This window comes from Staurois parvus, unplaced genomic scaffold (assembly GCF_062004578.1).
Source record: "Staurois parvus isolate SC_StPar_1 unplaced genomic scaffold, SC_StPar_1.0 ptg000288l, whole genome shotgun sequence".
In the NCBI taxonomy this organism is placed as follows: Eukaryota; Metazoa; Chordata; class Amphibia; order Anura; family Ranidae; genus Staurois; species Staurois parvus.
The window spans coordinates 1106402-1117972 of NW_028318084.1; the positions used below are offsets into that span (position 1 = coordinate 1106402).

At 44.0% G+C, this 11571-nt stretch overlaps 1 protein-coding gene across 1 annotated transcript in view; it reads right to left on the reverse strand.

The window, feature by feature from the left end:
* LOC149458301 (mediator of RNA polymerase II transcription subunit 1-like) overlaps nt 1–10028 on the reverse strand; it is a 48899-nt gene extending 38871 nt beyond the window's left edge. Inside the window, exons 1-4 of the mRNA XM_089682388.1 lie at nt 9896–10028; nt 5261–5361; nt 3155–3239; nt 2986–3040 (exon numbers count right to left, since the gene is read on the reverse strand). Coding sequence (XP_089538514.1) covers nt 2986–3040; nt 3155–3239; nt 5261–5361; nt 9896–10028 — 374 coding nt within the window. The remainder of the gene's footprint in view (nt 1–2985; nt 3041–3154; nt 3240–5260; nt 5362–9895) is intronic.
* Between the last annotated feature and the right edge of the window lie 1543 nt (nt 10029–11571).

The window sequence follows — 11571 nt, forward strand, 5'->3', positions numbered from 1 at the left end:
GAACCTTGATATGCTTCTTACGGAGCCACTCCTTGGTTCTCCTGGCTGTGTGCTTCGGATCGTTGTCATGTTGGAAGACCCAGTCACAACCCATCTTCAATGCTCTGACTGAGGGAAGGAGGTTGTTGCTCAAAATCTCACAATAAATGGCTCCATTCATCCTCTCCTTAATACAGTGCAGTCATCCTGTCCCCTTTGCAGAAAAGCACCCCCAAAGCATGATGTTACCACCCCCATGCTTTACAGTAGGGATGGTGTTCTTGGGATGCAACTCATCCTTTTTCCTGCAAACACGGCGAGTGAAGTTTAGACCAAAAAGTTCTACTTTGGTCTCCTCTGACCACATGACTTTCTCCCATGCCTCCTCTGGATCATCCAGATGGTCATTGGCAAACTTCAGACGGGCCTGGACATGTGATGACTTGAGCAGGGGAACCTTCCGTGCAATGCATGATTTGCAACCATGACGGCCTGGTGTTCTACCGACAGTGACCTTTGAAACTGTGGTCCCAGCTCTCTTCAAGTCATTGACCAGCTCCTCCCTTGTAGTTCTGGGCTGATTCCTCACCTTTCTTATCAGTGATACCCCACGAGGTGAGATCTTGCATGGAGCCCCAGTCCGAGGGAGACTGACAGTCTTTAGCCTCTTCCATTTTCTAACAATTGCTCCAACAGTTGATCTATTTTCACCAAGCTGCTTGGCAATTGCCCCGTAGCCCTTTCCAGCCTTGTGGAGGTCCACAATTTTGTCTCTGGTGTCTTTTGACAGCTCTTTGGTCTTGCCCATGGTAGTAGTTGGCATCTGACTGACTGTGGGGTGGACAGGTGTCTTTAAAGAGCTCAGACAAGTGCTACTAAGTTAGATTAATGAGTGGAGTAGAGGTGGACTTTTTAAAGGCGCAGTAACAGGTCTTCGAGAGGCAGAATTCTTGCTGTTTCTTAGGTGTTCAAATACTTATGTTCAGCATTGCAAGACAAATAAATTCTTTAAAAAAATCATACAATGTGATTTCCTGAAATTTTTTTTTTTTTTTTTTTTTTTTTTTTTTTTTTAATTCTGTCTCTCAGAGTGGGAATGCCCCTACAATGTGAATGTCAGACCCCTCCATGATTTCTAAGTGGGAGAACTTGCAAAATCGCAGGGGGTTCAAATACTTCTGTTCCTCACTGTATAGTTGAGCTGACACAGTTGTACCCTGTGACTGAAGATCAGCTTGAATTTGATCGAGGTTCTTTAGCCACCATTCGAACAATCCTTTGTTGCAATTGTTGAACACGTCTTTCTCTTTCATCTACATCCAGGGAGATTAGCTAATGTGCATTGGGCCGTAAACGTCTTGTCAATAATGCACACAGGAACATTAAGATCTGTTAATTGATACAGGTGAGTTTAATTACACAATTATAGGAGCATCAAACTTGGAATGCTATTTACCATTTCGAGAAGGTGCCAATAATTTTGTCCAGTTCATTTTTGGGGGTTTGCATGAAATTTGTCAGATTTGGCTTTGTTTCTCCACTTTTGTGTGTCATACCAATACAAACAAAAGAAATGCCGTATTTTCCGGCGTATAAGACGACTTTTTAACCCATGAAAATCTTCTGAAAAGTCGGGGGTCGTCTTATACGCCGGTATACGGAGAGCCGGTGTCAGGGCGGCACTTTTTCGGGGGGCAGCGCGGTGCCGCCCCCCCCTTCCAACGGAAGGGACACCAAGTACAGGGGCAGGCAGGGGGCTGCTGTTTCTTACCTGGCTCTGGTCCTGGTCCCACGACGATCCAGTCCAGGAAGCGCAGCTGCTCCTTCATTCAGTTTGGCCGCTTGATGTTCACGTGGCCACTCGGCTCCGCCTCCTCACCGGTGATTGGGCGCCAGAACTGTAGCTCAGGAAAGGCACACAGGCGGCCAATCACCGGCGAGGAGGCGGAGCAGAGTGGCCCCACGAAAATAGAGTGAGGGAGCGGCCGGTAAGTGTGCAGCAGCATCATGCTGGAACACTATTGGCAACATTCCCCCCTCCCCACCGACACCAACGATGGGGCGCTATTCCTCCCACACCGACACCAACGATGGGGCCCCATCATTGGTGTCAGTGGGAGGAATAGTGCCCCATCATTGGTGTCAGTGGGAGGAATAGTGCCCCATCATTGGTGTCAGTGGGAGGAATAGTGCCCCATCATTGGTGTCAGTGGGAGGAATAGTGCCCCATCATTGGTGTCAGTGGGAGGAATAGTGCCCCATCATTGGGGTCAGTGGGAGGAATAGTGCCCCATCATTGGGGTCAGTGGGAGGAATAGTGCCCCATCATTGGGGTCAGTGGGAGGAATAGTGCCCCATCATTGGGGTCAGTGGGAGGAATAGTGCCCCATCATTGGGGTCAGTGGGAGGAATAGTGCCCCATCATTGGGGTCAGTGGGAGGAATAGTGCCCCATCATTGGGGTCAGTGGGAGGAATAGTGCCCCATCATTGGGGTCAGTGGGAGGAATAGTGCCCCATCATTGGGGTCAGTGGGAGGAATAGTGCCCCATCATTGGAATACCATAATGAAATACCATGCCATATTGAAATCAAATCTGACGTTTTCTTCATTTTTATTTGGTGTGCATTGGAAGAGGGGTAGTCTTATACGGCGAGTATAGCCCAAACCCTATATTTTAACAGGAAAAGTAGGGGGTTGTCTTATACGCCGGAAAATACGGTTAAAAAAAAAAAAAATAAATAAAAAAAAGAAGAAGAGGGAGGAAGAAGAATGGCTAAACATTTGTAATTATGACAATTTCCTTGGCAAAGTGGTACATTATATGACAGAAATGCAGCGATTCCAATATTTTTGGCCATGACTGCATAACTCTCTCTCCTCTCTTGAACCATGTGGCCACTGTTAGCATGAGAACAAAGTCACCAATCCATTTCATAATGGTTTAGTACATTCTAAAAACATAGCTGAATTTTTTTTTTAGCTTTTGACCGGTATATACACATACCCCTTTTGCATGGAGATGGCTTCTATGCGGGTCAGCAAGGTGGAAAGGCATTTTGCTACAATGTAAAAAAAACCAGTTAAGTCATATCAGGAATAGCATAGGGAAGATGAGAGATTCAGTAAAAGATGCGATTCTTGTCGACTAACCAGCGGTCTCATGCGTCAAGTACCTTTTACAGCTTCTTGCAGTGTGTTTCTGCATCTTAATATCGGATGATCTGTAGAGCTTTTAAGAACATTTCCAGCTGGTCTTTCCTAATAGGATAAAAAGGAAATCAATTCCATTGACATTTAATTGGTTCTGATTTACAGATATCAGTCACCTCCTTACCTCATTTTAACCCTGTAAATGCTGCACCACTGCATCGTAACTATGTGCATTACACTCGGATGCAGCTTGACCACTTTTAGTATGAATGGTCGGATTCAGCAGCGGTGCAAAAAAAAAAAAAAATTCAGATAGTTATTATATTAGGAACCTGTTGATATGGCAGTGACAGTCTCCTTATTGACTTACGACCAGCTCACAGATTAAAGAGGTCCAAAAAAAAAAAAAAAATCCCATAGTGTCCTCACACTGGCCGGCTTCAACGACTGTCCTGTGTCCCAGCGTCTTCAGTGTGGACACTCGGCTGTGACAGCTTGCAACTTCATGCAAGATGCCCACTGCACATGTGCGAGTAGCGCTGCGCATTGTGACTAGTCCTGTAATATTCTTTGACCTGTCGCATGTCCCAGAAAACTACGGGGAGGGAAGACAACTGCTTCCGATCGCCTAGGTCAGGGGTGTCCAAACTTTTTCAAAGAGGGCCAGATTGGATGACGTGAACATGGTGGAGGGCCGAACATTTTTCCGAACATTCTTTGAACCATTACAATTAAATGCAAATAAATTATTTTATGCCAAGTTAATTGCAAACGACATACTTTTCATTTCATAACATTAAGATCAACTGACAGCTGAGTTTTCACAATGTATTGAAATTTAAATTTATTTGTATAATATAATTAAATATAATATAGTTATATATAATTTGTATTTAAAAAAAAAAAAAAAAAAAAAAAAAAAACTTACCTGCACTAATGTGAAGGGTGAAAAAGGTAGCTGGAGCTGAAGTCTCTGCTCGGCAGCCGGGAGAGGAAGAGAAACACACTTCACGCTGGAAGCCCGGCCCTGACGTCACCGCCCTCTGTCGCTCCCAGCGCGGTGCAGTCACGCATGCGCACTGCTCTTAAGCAGAAGACTGTCTGCCACAGAAGGGAGGGCCATGCGACAGCCGCATTTACACAGACCAGGGAGAACGCGCCGCAGTCAGGCATGCGCACTGCCCTCTGCTCTCAAGCAGAAGACTGTCTGCCATAGAAGGGAGGGCCATGCGACAGCCGCATTTACACAGACCAGGGAGAACGCGCCGCAGTCAGGCATGCGCACTGTCCTCTGCTCTCAAGCAGAAGACTGTCTGCCATAGAAGGGAGGGCCACATTACACAGAGCAGGGAGGGCTGTTGGAGGGCCGTATTAAATCGACCCCGGGCCGTAAATGGCCCGCGGGCCGGACTTTGGACATGCCTGGCCTAGGTGATCACAGCCGAAATGGGAGTTGGTACCAGTTAAGTTCGGGTGCAGGGACATGTCCAGTACCTCAATGCCCAGCACTGACAAATTCATGTGCCTGTCTGACAGGTACATGCAGTGGTGTATTTAGGTTTTGTGCTGCCCTAGGCAATGCAAAAATAGTCTCCCCCCCCCCCCCACCACCACCACCACGGAGAGACCCTGACACCGACCAACACCCCCCTACCCCATGAAGAGAGCCCGATATTGACCAACAACACCCCAGCCCTCCCCCCATCCAAGAGAGCCTTCCGCTACCACCACCCCCCATGCACTGGAAAGCCCCCACCCCGGCAAGAGAGAGAGAAGACACTCACCTTCACAGCTCCGGATGTCCTCGGAAACAAGACTCAGGTTCTGCATACACCATCAAGAAGCACACAGCCTCTCTCAGATCCCACCTGGTCCTCATGCTGCGTGTTTCCCTTCTCCCATCCCTTCTTTTGGGGAGCGGAGCTGCCCCCCTGAAAAATGCCACCCTAGGCAAATGCCTTGTGGTAAATACGCCCCTGGGTGCATGAATCGGGTATGAGTGCTGACATAGTTTGGTGCAATGTCCCAGTGGAATTCTAAAGGGTATCTACGACACCATTTATCAATTCCTACAATTGCAGTGCATTTTAAGAAAAAAAAAAAAAAAAAAAAAAGTAAAAAGCTCTTACCAAACAGTAACGGACAAGCTTAATAGTTTCAGTCCAGGGTTTCTGGGAATATTTTGAATGCAGTTTTTCTAACAAGACTTTTTCAGAAAACGTCACAGGAGCTGTAAGTAAAAAAGCAAAACAAAAATGTATTACATACATACTGTTTCTCCAAACATTTGTGAAAGAATGGGTCGCTCTCAGGAGCTGAGTGAATTCAAGCGTGGTACAGTGATAGGTGACCACCTGTGCAATAAGCCCATCCATGAAATTTCCTGGCTACTAAATATTCCACAGTCAACTGTTAGTGGGATTATAATAAAGTGGAAGCAGCTGGCAACAACAGCAACTCAGCCATAAAGTGGTAGGCCACGTAAAATGGCAGAGTGGGGTCAGCGCAATAGTTAAAGACCTCAAAATTTGTGTGGCCTTCAGATTAGCACAACAGTGCGTAGAGAGCTTCATGGAATGGGTTTTCATGGCTGAGCAGCTCCATCCAAGCCTTACGTCACCAAGTGCAATGCAAAGCGTCAAATGCCATAGAGTAAAGCACACCACCACTGGAGTAGTGATGAATCACACTCCTCTGTCTACCAATCTGATGGACATGTCTAGGTTTGGCAGTTGCCAGGAAAATGGTACTTTTCTGACTGCATTGTACCAAGTGTAAAGTTTGGTGGAGGGGGGATTATTGTGTGGGGTTGCTTTTCAGGGTTTGGGCTTGGCCCCTTAGTTCCAGTGAAAGAAACTCTTAAAGGCATCCACACACCAAGACATTTTGGACAATTTCATGCTCCCAACTTTGTAGGAGCAGTTTGGACAGTACTGATTGGCATATTCAAGGCTTTGGACATCTTTTTATGTCCTTTTCCATCTTTATAAAGTTCCATTACCTTGTTAAGCAGGACTTATTGACTATTTATACACTGACACGAATTGCAATTTAAAAAAAGCCACCGATGTGGGACATTAACCTCTAATTGGCATTTTAACCCGTGTGTGTCACCTTGTGGCCAAACATTCCAGGGTATGTAAACTTTTGATCAGAGCCTTTTGGGCGATTTCTGTTATGATTTAAAAAGGAGCCGAACAACTGTTTGATAATAAATGGCTTCATATGATCATCATCCTTCAATAAAGGAGCATTTTTTTTTATCATTTTCAATATCAATGCCAAAATTTCACAATTTCTACCAGTGTATGCAAACGTTTGAGCACAACTGTATGCACAAGAAGAAATACTGACAGGAAGAATCAATGAACTACCACAGGCAGGGGTGGACTGACAACTCATGGGGCCCCTGGGCAATAGGGGATCATGGGGCCCGTGTCCTTGCCCAAACTCAAAAAAGCCTATGAAAAAGATACCAGGGGCATCTCATGGGGCCCCCTACTGACCCCGGGCAATGCCCGAGTTTCCAAATGGCCAGTCCGCCCCTGACCACAGGTTTCACAACACCATGGTAGTTTGAGAAGTACAAGCCAACAGTGGTTAAGGCGGTCAGAACTTGTAGTTTTCCTATTTACAGAACACTGAAAGAGTGATGCGGATGGGTGGGTGGAGCCCCACATGGCCACGTTTGTTTAAAAATTGTGACAGCTCGTAGGGAGGAGAAGATCTCTTCAGAAGAAGTCCGGGAATGACGAAACGCGTCAAAGGACGTGACGTCTGACGTAATTCCACAAACCAGAAGAGGTGGAGCGGCCATTTTGACTGTTGGAAAAGGCATGAATAACATTCCAGGAAGTTGCTCAGGCTGAGTCATGGGAACATATTGCTGATTTTTACTATCCAATGTCAGCACTACTATTAAAAGTTTTATTACCCACTATATTTTGTTACATGGGCCTCTCTATTTGCATGAGGAGGATGGAGTCCTAAGGGCTTTCCTTAAGGATTGGAGCCCCACACACACACAGCATTCTGGAGGAGTCCGAGAAGTGACTACAACATCTGAGTGTTCTCTGTTAAGGCTTGATATCACTCTTGTGAGGGTAAATGTATGCATTTTAGCCCTATAGGAGTGTTCACCTTTTATTGATTTATTTTAATATTTTTATTTTTTTTTTTGGTTCATGAGTGTACACAGTTTTTCACATTTATTCATTTATAGTGTACACAGAGTGATCTCACGATTCACGTATTACTCACGTTTTGAATCTTGGCTTGTTTTTGCACGTATTTTTAAGTATATACTTATTGGTTGTTAAAAATTATACTGATTGTTATTGAGGTAACACTATTTTAGTTTTATTTTTGAGGTATTCACCTGATCTGGATTTATGGGAATATTGAAGTTGGACACAGGATTACATTTTTTTTTTTTTTTTTTTTGGACTTTAAATTTTATTATACGCATTGACTGACACAAAAAAAAAGGTTTTTCATACTATATTATTCACTTTCAAGGGTGAAAATATGACTTTTGAATTTTGCACACGTTTTGTATAACATTTTGTGCAATATTTATAATTTTGGATGCCGAATACTAATTTATAGGGAGGAGAAGATCCCCCGCTAGCTGTGGCAACGGGGATTGGGGATGTGGGGTTGGGGGCCTGTCGATTATAACATGTTACATGCTGAATATGGAAGTTACATGTTAGAAAAGGTGAACTTATCCTTTAAATCCTATGGAGCTTTTCTCACCAGTCCTATGCGACTTTTTACATCACTGCACTGCCTTTACACTGTGGTTTGAAAAGTCCTGTAAGCTGCATCTTTGGTGCGCTTTTTAAAAGCCCACCAAAGATGCACTTTCCATTTCAGTCAATGTGAAAGGCACCAAAAACACACCCATGTTTTTCAGGTGCATTTTTTGGGTCACGTGGAAAAAAAAACACACTGTTTAAAGGAGAGGGCACCTTCTGGCTTCATTAACAATCAGTGGATATGTAAGGTGGTCACCATTATCTTCCTGTGCTCCAGCTTCTGTGGACAGGGCCACTGATCAGGGAGTACCATATGTGGGAGACCCAGCAGGGGTTCCTGTTAATTAGCGACTGCTCTACTGAAAGCGATGTGATGCTGACAGCTACCACAGCTATGCATGGCTGCTCACAGACTGTCTGCATGTGTGAATGGGGCCTTGTTAATATATGATAAGTTCACCTTCAGGAACATCTTACATGTTCCACCCGTTTTTAGGGGGAGGGGGGGAGACATGGAACATGTTCCTGCTCCTGCAGCGGCTTAGTGATCAGAGCCCTCTGTATGACAGCAATACGGGAAGAAGTTTCCTGTACCAGCTGTCACTTTTTGAAAGGAATGAAGCCTTGCAGGGCTTCACTCACATGGCCACATCGCTCATTCACAGGGTTCTGTCAATGAATCAAATACAAGGATGGTTCATTGATTCTTACTGTCAGTGTGAAACTGCCAGCTTATACAATGTACAGGCAGACAGCTCACACTGACAGTCGGCAGGAGTCCTGCATGGCACCTGTGATCTGCTGATACAAAAGGAGATTTTATATATATATATATATATATATATATATATATATATATATATATATATACACACATACACACACACACTTTTTATTTTATTAGTGCTTTATTTTTTTTAATTTGCATGTATTTTTAAAGGTTAACTTACCTGCTTGCCCACCGCCCTATAGTAGAAATACTTGTACAGGGCATCAGGGCTGCGCAAAAATCACATATACATATATATATATATATATATATATATATATATATATATATATATATATATATATATATATGCAATTCACATTTCTGAGTAGGGGGGCGCATGTGCCACCGTACCCTCACTGCCATTGGTGGCTAGGCATGTCAGTCACCAGGTCCCGGCCAGAGATATCCGCCGATCGCCGTGCAAAACTGGCAGGGTAGAGAACTGTGTAAAAAACACAGGTCTCTCTCCTGCCAGCAAGGACATGCTGTTTTGTATTTCTCTACACAGAGAAATACAAAGCAGCATGCCCCCCAGTAAAAACAGCACACACAGTTAACACTTTGATCACTAAAACATTAACCCCTTCCTGCCCAGTGTCATTAGTACAAAGTCAGTGCTTTTTATTACCACTGAGTTATGGTCACTGGGGATGTCAGTGGTGTGGTAGTTAATCAGTTACCACCCAGTGTCAGAATGCTCACCGCAGTCCCACTATTAGTAATTGATCTCTGCCATTACTAGTATAAAATTAAAAAAAATTTAGAATATATATATTTTTTTTTTTCTTCACCATTTGCAGCCGCTATAACTTTCATGCAAACCAATTGATTTACAGGCATTTGGATTTAGCATTTTGTCAAAATGTATGAAATTTTGATTTTTAAAATGAGGAAAAAAAAAAAAAAAAATATATATATATATATATATATATATATATATATATATATATATATATATATATATTTTCCCCCCTGAAAATGCAGTCTTTTGTGTATAGTAAAAAAAAATAAAAAAATTAACGCCCCCCAAAACATAACAGAGCTCTGTATCCCAAGAAATGGTCACACTTTGATTTGCTTAATGGTTAAACAAGTGGATATCAGAATAGCAATATAATGCCCTCCCTTTGTCACACCATAAATCAGCAGCATGCAAACATTTTAATGGGATGAGCTAACATCACATGAGCATTTAATTTATCCAAAACTGCAATAGTATCAATATTATCTACCCGTGTCAGCAACCCTCCTTTCTTGCTGATGTTCAATAGGAGCAAAAAGTCCCATTGCATCCTTCATCTCTGTTGGAGACCACCATTTTGGAGTTGTCTCTGCCATATCCACTAGTGTATCCATGTCTGCCATTGCAGGTTGTTCCTACATCTTTGCTAATCTGCTCTTTAATATCTGACTCCCTGCACCTGCATTGCTTAATCCAGCTCAATTGACTGCAGCTTTGTCAAAATGCTGTCTCCCTTGATCCGGCCAACAAAGCCATGTTTAGCAGTAGTTAGGCCTGACCCAGACCAATGCATTGTGCTTTTTGTCTTGTTTTGTCTTTTTTTTTTTTGGTAAAGTGGAAATTATTTTTGTTGATGGGCAGAATAAAAAACGCAAAATGCAGCAAAAATGCACTATATGCATTTCAGCGGCTTCTCCAATGAATTTATACAAGAATGTGTATAAATCCACATTTTGCTGTTAACAGTAATACCAGATCACTCATAACATCAGTGTCACTGGAAGGTCAGTAGGCATCTTACATTTGAATAACCTTACACCTATAAAGTCCTTAATTTGAAGGATGAGGATCTCTCCTATCTTTTTGTATATGCATTTAAAAAAAGTCCATGACCCTTTCCAAAAATGCAGCAGCTCAAAAAAAGCATAGATGGACCTGTCCCATAGGAAACCACATTAAGTGGACTGTAGTGAGTTTCTGCAAAAAGCACCAAAAAACACCTAGGTATAGTTCTCCTTTAAGAGGGATGTGTGTCCTATTTTTACATACTTTTGCTAGTAGGTGTCCCTCATTCCCATCTTAGAATGTTGGGAGTAGAGATGAGCGAAGTATTCAAAAATTCGATTCGACTGATTCGGCGAATTCGTAGAAAAAATTCGATTCGAGTCGAATATATTCGCTGTGAATTTAACTTAAAAAAGGGTGTTTCTAGGCTTCAGAGAGACTTAATATTAGTGCTGAACACTGTACCTTTAATTTAAATGCCCTTGGAGTCTGCTGGGGAAGAGAAATAATACTGTCAGGCAGTATGACATGCAGATGAGTGCCGTCGATCTTAGAATCACCGCACACTTCACTCATTTGGCCAGTCACGGGGCCAAAACCAGAGTGTGGAGCCACAGTGTGGCGGTGGAGGCAGCAGCAATGGGAGGCCATGCAGCACCCTATGACAAAAATGGAAACCACCAGCAGTGTGAGGAGACCTGAAAGTGGCACATGGCAGAGTGTGGCGATAGAGACAGCAGCAATGGGAGGCCGTACAGGGACCCATGACACACTCTGGACCTGGCAGCAGCATGAGGAGGCGGTACAGGGGCCCATGGCAGATTACGGGCCTGGCAGCAGCATGAGGAGTCGGTAGGGGGGCCCATGGCAGATTACAGGCCTGGCAGCAGCAATGGGAGGCCGTACAGGGACCCATGACACAATCTGGACCTGGCAGCAGCATGGGGAGGTGGTACAGGGGCCCATGACAGATTACGGGCCTGGCAGCAGCATTTGGAGTCGGTACGGGGGCCCATGACATACTCTGGACCTGGCAGCAGCATGAGGAGGCGGTACAGGGGCGCATGACAGATTACAAGCCTGGCAGCAGCAACTTGGACAGGAGGACGTTCAGTTTCTGCACCGTCTGGTGCGTGCTCGCAAACTGTTGTCTCTTGGAAA